Source organism: Eublepharis macularius, chromosome 4 (assembly GCF_028583425.1).
Source record: "Eublepharis macularius isolate TG4126 chromosome 4, MPM_Emac_v1.0, whole genome shotgun sequence".
Classification (NCBI taxonomy): Eukaryota; Metazoa; Chordata; class Lepidosauria; order Squamata; family Eublepharidae; genus Eublepharis; species Eublepharis macularius.
The window spans coordinates 152,448,691-152,460,640 of record NC_072793.1 but is presented as its reverse complement, the minus strand read 5'-3'; the positions used below and the strand labels follow the sequence as shown (position 1 = coordinate 152,460,640).

At 45.6% G+C, this 11,950-nt stretch overlaps 1 protein-coding gene across 1 annotated transcript; it reads right to left on the bottom strand.

Annotated features, from left to right (window-relative positions):
- Positions 1-2,022: 2,022 nt before the first annotated feature.
- Positions 2,023-11,546, bottom strand: NDUFAF3 (NADH:ubiquinone oxidoreductase complex assembly factor 3). The gene is made up of 5 exons (XM_054975241.1): positions 11,422-11,546; positions 7,669-7,861; positions 4,708-4,774; positions 2,952-3,052; positions 2,023-2,365 (listed from the first exon to the last, which is right to left on the bottom strand). The coding sequence occupies exons 1-5, from the start codon at positions 11,499-11,501 to the stop codon at positions 2,255-2,257; spliced, it is 552 nt and encodes a 183-aa protein (XP_054831216.1). The 5' UTR covers positions 11,502-11,546; the 3' UTR covers positions 2,023-2,254.
- Between the last annotated feature and the right edge of the window lie 404 nt (positions 11,547-11,950).

The window sequence follows — 11,950 nt, the reverse complement described above, 5'->3', positions numbered from 1 at the left end:
CAGGGATGTGGTCTGTCTTTACCCATAGCAGCTTCCAAGGGCTGGCTGGGTTAGGACAGGTATTCTCCGACCACCTGCAGAGAAGCCTCTTCCTGGGTGCTCCACCAAGTTTACCCTTTTATTATTTGTACATATTCTCCCCCTCACCTTACATAGTTTGTAAGCAATAATCCTGCATACCAACCCTATTATGTCACTCATAGCTCTTCTACCAGGCCTAGTTATAATAAATATATCTACTAAATCTCACATCTAGAAGGAGAACTGTGTTTAGTCACAAATACTTGTTCTTACATAAATGAAATGTGTGACCAAGGTATGCATGTTTAGATTGAATTACCAAAACAGCTAGCTACCAGAGAAAAATTGTTATATTAAGCTTAAATGAGCTTGACTAAAATCCCCATTTCCCTAACCATCAAATCTGTGGCCTTCTTTTTTCCTCCAAATGTACAGTTTTTGCTCTAGTGCTCTTACCTTACATCACTGACATCTGTGGCAACCTGGAGCTCCTGACTCTTAGCTCTTGGAAGAAAATCACCAGTCTTAATAACTTGAACTCTTAGCAACAGTAAAAATAAAAAGTAACTTAGAAGTCACTTTTCTTTCTCACAAGGTGACAGACTATCAAAAGTAAAAAGACAACAGGCATCCATCCAAGTAACCTGTCCAAAAATAAATTTGCCTCTCACACAAACAGCTCCCAGCTAGAGTTACATATAATGCACCATGTAAGAAATGTTCTCCTAGTTTAGCAAACCAGTCGTCTTCCTATTCCATCTTTCTCATGGTGGCTCTCCTAAGCATGCCCATGAAGCACTTCAAGAGAAGGTAAGTGGAAAGAGTGTGCACCTAAAAAAATTTCAAATGATCCCAATCCAGGTTTTAAGGATAACAAAAAAAATTAGTATCCTTGAAGCCCAGGTTAGATTCTCTACTCCAGTTAAAGAATCCTGAATTTATTGGGGGAGGGAGGTTTTTTAAAAAAAAAAACTGCTAAATTTGCAGGGAACCTATTCCTTCCTGTCCACTAAAGACCCTCCCAAGTTTCAGGAAAATTGGGCCCTGGGGTCAAATTCTATGGGCCCCTGAACAAAAGGTGCCCCTATGGGGGAAAAATTGCCAAGGCTTTCCGAGCAAAGGCAACCCCTAGCCAAGGGCAAGTCCCGCTCCCACACAGGATAAACCAACAAAGCCCAATAGAACCAAAGTGATCTGAGTTCTCAGGCATATAATAAGTATGTGGCATCATGTAGACCTGTTGGCATGAGGGCGACTGCCTGCTTGCAACCTGTACACTTAGTGTCAAATCTGGGTTTGCTGTATTGTGTGAAAATGGTCCCAAGACAATCTTACCTGGGCTGTGCAAACAAAGCTTCTCTGGTCAGAATTTTGCACCCTGGCCCTTATGGACTCCCGTGGCACCTCCATGCCACCCCGATCTCCTCTCAATACTCAAATTACCAAACATGCACAAACAATTGGGGATATACACTGTTCTGGTTCCCTCATACCAAACTGGCTGATGTGCACCATCGTTGCTAAACAGAAACTCAGATTTAGATACTTTATAAGAAGTCTATTTTCAGAGGGTGGTTTTGAAAATTAAGTAAAATGACATGCAAACACAGAGCTCAGAAGAGGTGGAATAGAATCCCAGCTGTAGATCTTGGATTATATCTAAAATTTCTGGAGGCACAAGGAAGGAATTTTACCAATCCCCCCCACAAACCCTCCTGAAATGTTGCTCCAAGAATGGGGGGGGGGGAGAGGAGGAAAAATCACTCCCCTTCTTGCACCTGTAGAAATTATAGGTGGTTTCCAAACCAAAGAGCTTCCTAAAGCAAACAGTTGAGTGATCACTTTCAGAATTAAACAGCCTAATTTAAGATGTCTGTTTCTTCTCTCCAACAAAAATCTTTCAACCTGTAAGAAAGATATCAGCTGTAGGTTCTCAGGAGCAGAGAGATAATTGGTTCCTGTTCCTTTTATGAACAGAAGCAAAACAACCAACAGGAAGGCTGAGTTATGTGGCTTCAAGTTTATTCTGATCTTCCTCTGTATAGTTCATGCTCCAATACTAATGTTATACACCTCACGGCTGGAGGAAGGTGTGGCAAAGTTCTCTCATCCGTCAGCCTCAAACATGAGTGGCCCCCAGCCACAGCCATTAAGAAAGCGGCAGAAAACTTGATGAACACTCTTCTTGGTGCTGACAGTCTCTCTTCCTACTCATAGTCTTACCCACAGAGTCTCAGCCAACTGCCGCACCACTGTCCTCTCTGATACCAGGAGGGGGAATGAGGCCTGCAGCTGTCACTCGCCGCTCATTTGTTAAGAAGTTGAAGGTTGCACAGGCATTGGGCTGTGAAAGCAAGCAGACAAAGGAATGAGATACAGGGAGAAAGCTGGGCCAAGGCAAACTACAACTGCCACAGAGAGTAAAGCACCTCTGAGCAACAGGCTGTAATATGAAAGGAACTAATACGCAAATTTAAGTGTGTCCATTCCCTGCCCCCCCCCGCCCTTTCTGTTTTCAAAACCACTAAGGGAGAGTAAAAGCCTTACACAGCTTAAGCAGCTGATTATTCCTGTTGCCAAGGCATCAATACGCACTTAGAAGAAAGGGGGATTCTATTAGTCCTCGGAGAAGAAACAAAACACAAACCAGACTTCTGACAGTGCGAAATCCTAATGTGGGAAGGAGGCTATGGCCACAGTGGTCTGTGCGGGTGTTTCAGTGTGCATGTGATTTGCAGGCATTTCCAAAAGCTCCCCCCCCCCTCCACCCACATACACACAACTAAGGGCTAGAAACCTTAAACCTAAGTCTGAACATGAAAGATTTCACGGCTCCTACACAGAGGCTTCAGATAGTCTCTGTGAAACTGAAAACCCAGTGCACTCAATCCTACAACACATCCCACATCACAGTTCCCCCCATCTCTTACCGTGTCCTGTACTTCTATAGCAATCCCACACTGACGCATTAACTTAATGACAGCAGGATCCAGCCGCTCCACCTTGTCTCCTGTCCCCAGTACCACGATTTCTATGGACACCGAGAAGAAGGTATATCACCCCAGCTTAACTTCTGTACTTGACATGCTTCAGTCCCTGTGAACCCTTTAAGGACTGACGGTGAAAGTTATAACTAACTAGCTTGGCAACAGGCAGACATAGATGTGGCTCTGACCAGACTATGAATCCTGTCCACTGTCTCATTTCTGACTGCTTACTGCCAGAGTGATCTATATTCTGTGATCATTCCATATGAGCCTGGAAATTGGATTTGGCCAAGCTATTTAACAGGCCACAATCACCTGTGATGAGTAAAAACTGCCTCCAGGCAACCAGCCAAAGACACTTCATTAAAGTCAGTTTTTTAAAGGCAGTATGTAACTAGTCTGGGTATGTTCAGGCAAGCAGGTATATGTGTTTGTTGGTTAATATGTTTTATAGACTTATTTACAAGGCTGGTGGTGGCTGTAAAATTCAGCATCCTGTGTGTGCGTGAATCTCAGCATTTGTAAAAAAAAATAAAAAACACTTAAGGTACTGGGTGGCACTGAAAGGCAGAGGGGCAAGGTGATCAGGGCTTTGGCACCCGTGCACACAATTTTCATGCAAAACGCACACATAAAACTGCATCTGCTTGTTGCTTGTTCTCAAATTAGTAGGGAGTGGCCTTTCACAAAAGGCAACTTCATACAGGTACGTGTGGAATAACAGCAGATGCCCCTTGAAAGTTCAAACTGTGCCCTAAGTAAGTCAATTCAATGGAATTATATCAGCATATCATGGCTTATTTGTTCATCTGCATTTGGGTTATCCCAGTACAGAACTTCCCCTTGCACTAGATGGCTGACTGTAATTCTGATATCAGTACCTAGAGCTGAATAGTGTAGGTGGACAAAAACATTTTCCTGAAAATAAATCCCACTGAATAGAATTCTAAGTAGACCTGCTTAGGATTGCCACTTCCCCTAGTGCAATTCCCCCATACAATTCAGGTTCACCAAGCACTGCTTTTAACAAACAAACAAACAAAACTGAACTAAAAGCACATACTGCAGGCCTGCTGCGGAAGCCGAGCCAGGACTGGCCCCCTATATAGCCTGCGGATCACATGTAAGCTCTTCTGAGCTCTTTGGAGAAAGAGCAGTATATATAAGCCCATTTTTAGCAGGGCTGAGCTGAAATGCTAACATCACTACCCTTTTCACAAGCTAAATCTGTGATGGGAGGGGATACGTAAACTACAATGAAGTATTAAACCCATTTACTAGCAGCAGCCGTCATATTCTCTGCTGGGCACATATTTTTCTTTACCCATCAGACACGTGGCTTCATGATGATTCCATGTAGCCACTAGGCTCAAGCTACATGACAACATCCAAACAACAAACATTGCCTTCCAGCCCAGCTCAGCCATCTTGTGGGTAAAGATAAAGAAATGATGCTCAGCAACGTGGCGTCTGATTGCCGTCACCAGATTCACATGAAAAGGCAGCAGCAAAGAAAGTGGAGGGAGAATTTTTTTTAAAAAATGAAAGCTTTCATGCATGCATTTTGACAGCATGAACTTCTAGGCAACGACTAAATCAAAACTTAGATTAGTCCAGTCCAGTACTGGCAAACCTCATCTATTCCCAGCACACGCAACATCCATAATGGAAGGAAGCTATCTGGGATCTGCACATGTACCTATCCTGGGCTCCAGCAGGCGGAATAGTGCAAGACTCTCAGCCGTGATGTCCTTGTGTGTGCCAACCTGGAAGAAACGTAGGAGAGAGGTCAAGGGGTCACATAAAAACGAAGGGAGGAGTGAGAAAAGCCCAGTGATTCACTTAGCCCCACCTCTTGGCCTTAAGGCAAGTGGGCTTGTTCCCTAAAGCGCTACCAGCCGGCAAATGCCCGTCTAGCCATTCCCTGAACAATTGCATGCATTAGCTCTATTATAGCCTAGAGCCTGAGAGCACGATTTTACGCAACTTTTATCATCTTATGCTGCTATTAGGTTTTAAAAAATCTGCTTGCTTTGATTGCTTTTGAGCACATTTTTACAATAAAGACACCTAAAAGAAGCAGGCAACTTATCTGTTTTCATATTGTGTTGTTTATGGTTTTAATTCAATGCCTTAATAATTCCTTCTATAAGTTGCCTTCAGCACTGATTTTTATTTTTTTGGTTTTTTTGGGGGGGGGGGCGGTTGCAGAAAACCAATCTCCAACATTTTAGGCAGCCATTTTCCTGACCACAGCTAGTAAACATGCAGTTTAAAGCTGTACAACCGGCTACTAGGGATGTGCGCTTTGGGTTCCAGATCTGGGTTTTTAAGCTGGGTCGGGCCCGATTTGGAATGTTTTGGCATTCCCAAATCAGCCTCATCATTGCTGAAGCAATTCGGGAATGCCAAAGCAAAGTTTACTGAAATGCTTCAGGACGCTTCGTTAAGCTTGGGTAGCACAGAAGCAGTCTTTCCCTTGCTGTTCCTAAGGAACGCCAACAGGAAACAGTGCTTCTGCTGCTAGTGGGGGTTTCAAGGTGGTTGGGGGTGGTAATTTTCAAGCAAAATGCACCAAATTTGCAGGGGACTTACTCCTGCCTGTCCTCTCAAGAACCCCGAAGTTTCAGGGAAATTTGACTTCGGGGGGGGGGGCATGTTATGGCTCCCAAAAGAAGGTGCCCTTATCCACCGCCGATCCCCATTATTCCCTATGGGGGAAATTGGGGGGGGGAGGTTCCTAGGTGGCTGGGGGTGGCATTTTGCAAGGAAAATGCACCAAACCTGCAGGGATCCCTCTACTAACCCTTCTCTCACAACCACCCAAGTTTCAGGGAGACTGGACTTCAGGGGCCACATTATGGCCCTCCAAAGAAGATGCCCCTATCCACCGCTAATCTCCATTGTTCCCTATGAGGACCAACCTTCACATCCGAGTATCACACTAAGAAAAAATTAGGGGCACCTTCTTTCCAATCTCCCTGAAACTTGGGGGGCCATGAGAGGAAGGTTAGGAGATGGTCCCCTGCAAATTTGGGATTATTAGGGAAGAAAATGCCCCCCCCCGGATAACCAGGAGCAGAGTTTCCCATTGGAAACAATGGCCAAATCTTCCCTAATAATCCTGAAGTGATTTAAATACCTGAACCTGAAGTGGCTTGCTGTTTTGGGATTCAGTTTTTTCTGATTTTTTTTTTTCGAAACCTGAATCTTTTTGGGGTGCACACCCCTAGTGGAAACCTTCCTCCATCTCTCACACATGGCAGTAGTCTAGTTCAACAGATGCTTTTTTTCAAGAAAACAGGCTGTAGATCCTTCCATATTTGACAAGGCCTTGCTTCCTTTCCTCATCCTTATTGACCTGCATATGGAGAGGAGGGCAGCCAGAAAAGTACCTGCCATTTCTCCTGTCCAGACTGGGGTAGGATACAGAGCCATGCCAGCTTTGGGCCAGTTTACAAAATGCAGGGCAAGGGGGGGGCACTCTTCAGACTATGGGTGGTGGATTCCGGCTTTGAACGTTCCCTCACATTTTCCCCTCTCTTTATCTGTTGTACTGGTTTTCAATTTTTAGGGAGTTCTGAACATGGGGGAGCATTCCAAAATGTGATCAACCACCCACTTTCTGAAGCAGCACAGTCCACCCTAGAATATTCCGCGCCTTCATTCTTCTGCATGTACAAACCAAGCTTCAGTCCTGAGCTTATTTATTATTTATTTATTTATGTCATATATAGTCTGCCTTTCTCACTGAGACTCAAGGCGGATTACATAGTGTGAGATTAGTACAATCAGTAGCAAGAACAAGGGTAGGCATTTTCATACAGTGTCAAGGACATTTCCATAAACAATGTCATAGGATAAATGAATACAGTGTCATGAAAATTTCCATAAACAATGTTATGGGGTAAATTAACGTAAGTTTACAAAGACATAGTACTAGCAAAGATCCAGTATGGGGTTGAGGAATTGCTGAAACAGCACGTAATTCTAGGACTGACATTAAACAACATGAAGCACAGGTAGTACATAGGAGTACAAATTTAAAGCAACAGATAATATGTAAGGCGGTATAATGGTGAAGTCTATGGTTCCTAACTCATTAGCAAAACATCTGAGACCTCCTCTCTACAATACTACCCTCCTAGCTGAGAAAAAAGCCTTTTTGAACAATTCAGTTTTGCATTGTTTGCGGAAAGCCAGGAATGTGGGGGCTCTCCTGACCTCCTCGGGCAGGCTGTTCCATAGGGTAGGGGCCACCACAGAGAAAACCCGTGTGTGGGCTGCTGTTGATTTCACCCATGTGCAGGCTGGCACCTGCAAGAGACCCTGTTCAGATGAGCAAAGCTGCTGTGGTGGGACATAGGGAGGGAGGTGGTCCCGAAGGTATGCTGGGCCAAGGCCATGAAGAGCTTTGTATGTAATAACCAATACCTTGAATTGAGTACAGTAACTGACAGGTAGCCAATGGAGTGGCTGTAGGTTGGGAGTGATGCTCCTGCTCGCTCCTTCTAACAGTCAAGCTGCAGCATTTTGCACTACTTGGAGCCTCCTCAGATGGGAAACCAATGTATAATGCATTACAATAGTCAAGTTTTGATGTTACCATAGCATAGATCCAGGTCAGGATCACTCAGGGGTTGAAACTCTACACACTCACATTCCACTGGAGGATGGCTCGTGGCAAGATGGCGCAGGGCCCGATCACCCCGTTGCCACTGATGGTGAAGCCCCGGCTAGTGTAACCTTCAACAAACATGATGTCTTTGGATTCTCTTTCCAAGGACTGGATGGTTGTCTTCTGGTACATCTCATCATCTGAAGGTGTGAGGCGGTGACCTCGTTGAGGCTGCCTGTCAACAACATGAGTGTGGAAAAGATACAAGAGACTCGATTTACATTACCACAAGATCATCTCGTGGCACTTTGCCCTAATATTAGGGATACTATGATTGAAAGGATGATGTGCTGTAACTGAAAATACCAGTAAAAATAAAAAGATTCCCACTTCAACTGTGGGAATTCCCACAGATTCCCTCCCACCCTCTGCCTGGATTATAAGAGCCCCTTTCTTTTTTCCACTCTTTTCTGATAAAGGGAATTCTCACTCTCGAAAGCTCATACCCTAGAAATCTAGTTGGCTTTAACAACAACAACAACAACATTCGATTTATATACTGCCCTTCAGGACAACTTAATGCCCACTCAGAGCGGTTTACAAAGTATGCCATTATTATCCCCACAACAAAACACCCTGTGAGGTGCGTGGGGCTGAGAGAGCTCCAGAGAGCTGTGACTAGCCCAAGGTCACCCAGCTGGCTTCAAGTGGAGGACTGGGGAATCAAACCTGGCTCTCCAGATTACAGTCCTGCGCTCCTAACCACTACACAGAACTGGCTTTAAGGTGCTATTAGACCCAAATCTTACTCTTCCACTGCAACTGTAAAGCAGATATAGAAAAGGAAATGGGGGTGTGGGTAATACTTCAGCCTTTAACTGTCTAGAGTGATTAAGCAGTGTTTACAATTCCATGTCAAATGATCTTTAGCAGGCAGCAATTAACAGTGACTCTGGAGGAGATAGGCCTTAACTGATAAGCGGGGATAAAAGAGAAATCTGAGGTCCTAACTATACAGTATGTAGGTCCTTGGGCCCCCACCTTGGTCCTGTTGACCAGATGAACTGGAGGGTTCTGTGTTTGAAACTTTCCCCCCAGGCATGGGTCTTAAAACTTCCCCTTGCACCATTTTCCTGACCTGAAACAGCCCTGGGAGCCATTTCCCCCTTGGGGAAATTTAAGTGTAACCAGTATACATAAGTTTCCCAACTGGGCAAATAACAGTTCCTTGAGGAGGCCATTTCGAGTCAGGAAAATGGTACAGCGGGTATTAATTTCCCTTTCCCCGCATGCCATGGTCCCAATCCAAATCAGGCCCTCACAAGCATGAGAAATAAGTTCAGAGCACACAGTGTGTCTCTGGTCAACAGGACTGGTGAGAGGGCTGGGATGGGGGCGGGGCACAAGGAATATATAATGTATAATTAGGATCTTAGTGAAAGCACAAAACTCTTTCAAGTGGGACTGAAAATGCCACAATCTCATTGCATGTGACTAGGAACATTACAGCGATTATGTACTCACTCAAAAGTATTTAACACTTTCCTTGTATGACTCTTGAACCCAAGGGTGGATTTCAAAAACTTCTGCGCTCGCTGAGAGCTACGTTCTTTGACCTAGAATACCTGCTCCCTCATTCAAAATGTGTGGACACTGGCTATGGTTAGTAGTGGTATTTTCAGAGTCACGATCTTATTACTTCACAAATTCCTGGATAAGCCCCAGCACTGACTACAATTTCAAGGCCCAAGTCCTGACCACAGAAACTCAGTGGAATCTTAGTATTAACACACTATGGCATGAAACCCCAAGATCCTCTGCTGGCGATGCCCAAAACAAGGGTTCAAAGAGTGACAGGAGACAGATTCATTTTAGAACTTCTCTTCATATTAGAATAGGCAGGGGAGTTGCACCCCAATCCAAGCTCTTTGACGCCTTTGGGACCAAAGACTAGTTTCATCGACAATGACTGGCTCCACCCCACTACCATGTCCACATTCTGGGCTATTCTACTCAAGACTTTTTGGAGCACGGCCACATGGGCATCAGAGCCAAACTGATACCTTCCACTTGGCCATTCATTCATTCATTCATTCGATTTTTTAGTTCGCCCACCCGCAAGCAGGCTCTGAGTAGATTACAATACAAAATTTAAAACATAGTAGCATAAGAGTAAAATCACAATAAATATCATTAAGACAGCCGTGCACAGATACTGCAACATCTCTCCAACACTGACAGAGCCCATGAGACAGAGTGATCAGTTGTTATAGCAGCAGAAACCAGGGGGATTTGCGTCCCCCTATGGCAGGAGGCTGGATGGGTGGCTCGCCCACCTCAACCACCATATGCCTGGAGGAACATCTCTGTCTTACAGGCCCGGTGAAATGAGTGCAAATCCTGCTGAACCCGGGTCTCCACAGTTTCACCTGATAGGTGCAAGGGGCGAAAACACCCTGGACCTGGTTGAGGCAAGGCAAACCTCCTTAGGGCCAGGGATCACAAGCAGATGTTTGTCTGCTGAGTGGGGCTCCCTCTGGGGAACATACGGTGAGAGGCAGTCCTGCAGGTATGCCAGTCCCAGTTTGCTAAGGGCCTTAAAGGTTAGAACCAAAACCTTGAACGTTTAATATGACCAGGGCTCAGCCTATGTTCAGTGCCAAAGTCAGGCCTCAAATATGTAATGAAGAAAGAGAGAGGGAGAAAGTACCTTCTGTTGGAAAGAGCAAACAGTCTGCCCAACCAAAAAAACCCATCCCAACCCCATTAGCAGCCTGCCATTCTGTGGGACAGAGGAGGGAGTTCTGTTTTCACCAGTTTGTACTTGTTAGACACATTGAGGTATTTTTTTAAAGGTGAGATATCATTATCACAAAATAAAGAGCATGTGCAGAGTGTGCTTATTGCCAAGCAACCCAAATATTTGAAATGGCCCCAGGATTAAATAGTAGGCGTTGCAGATTATAACTCATGGCGGCTCATACTTGCCAGGGACTGAATCCTTTTTTCTGGAAACCTGGTCTTCTAACTGCAGATGCACAGAAAATGGCTGTGGTTGCTCAGTATCGATAGAAATATACTTTGCACATACTCAGGGGCCACTTTTTGTTATTACAGCACATATTCTACAGTGGACACACACACATAGACACACACATACACAGAGAGAGAGAGAGAGAGAGAGAGAGAGAGAGAGAGAGAGAGAGAGAGAGCAACCTTTCCACTAATGATAGCTAAGGGATCAGAATTTCTGGGCACTGATCTGTCCCAGTAACCTCTCTCATACCTTGGCAACAGAAGGTAAGGTTGAAATCCTGTACAGCCCGAAGTCAGCCAGAAATGTATTCACAAAATGAAGACATACAATGTCACATAGTGGTTAGAGTCATTCTTAGACAAAATCGGGGAGACCCATATTTAAATCCCCAATGCAACGCCGTATTAATCCTCCTCGTTCAACTCTGCCTACTTCACAGGGTTGTTGTGAGGAGAAATGGACGGCGAAAAGAACCACGAGTTCCAAGTTGCTAGGAAACAAAGTGGAATTTAAAAACGTGATTAATAAAATAAAGCGGAAGAGCTGGGATGAATCTGAGCAGCTGAACTTTTGCCTGACATGATGAAGCTATTAAAGGGACAGAAGCCCAGACTGGGAGTGGGTGGAGCGGTCAGCCCTAAACATAGCTGCCGATAGTCTGAAAAGAAGACCTTGAGCTGCTCCGCCTCTTCCCACCACCAGTTCCAGGCGCCAAGGTCTCCCCACTGGAGGCAGACCCCTTCGGGCTTTGCACCTACCCGCTGGAGTAAAGGGGTTCTGCTGCAGCCGCGAATCTCCAGCCCAGACGCGGCCCAAGCAACCTGAGCGCTCCAGCCATAAGGAGGCGAGCAAAACGACGCCGCTGAACCCGCCAGGCCCCAGCAAAGTAGATCCCACCCCCGGCTTTCCGGTTTCTGCCCTGGGCTACCGCTAGATGGAGGCAGAGTAACCTCCGCGAAGGCGGGACTGCAGCTGCCGGGATGTCTTGCTTCCTACGAGAAGGAAGGCGGGAGAAGTAACGGGCTGCCTGGCAGTTCGAGCCCGCGCGACTCAGGCGCTTTTCGAGTTCATGACTGGAGACTGTTCGAAGAGTCTCGGGAAGCCAGTGCAACGTTGGGGCGGGCGAGCGGGAATGTCGTGGCTTTCTTGCTAACTTGTAATAACCCTGCGGGAGCTCTGGAAGTTGTCCGTGTAGCTGAGAGAGAGAGAGAGGTGGTAGCGCGCAGAGCTGGCACTTGCGTGAGGCGGCTTTAGTTCCTCTTCGTTTTGTTGCGGGCTCTAGTCTGG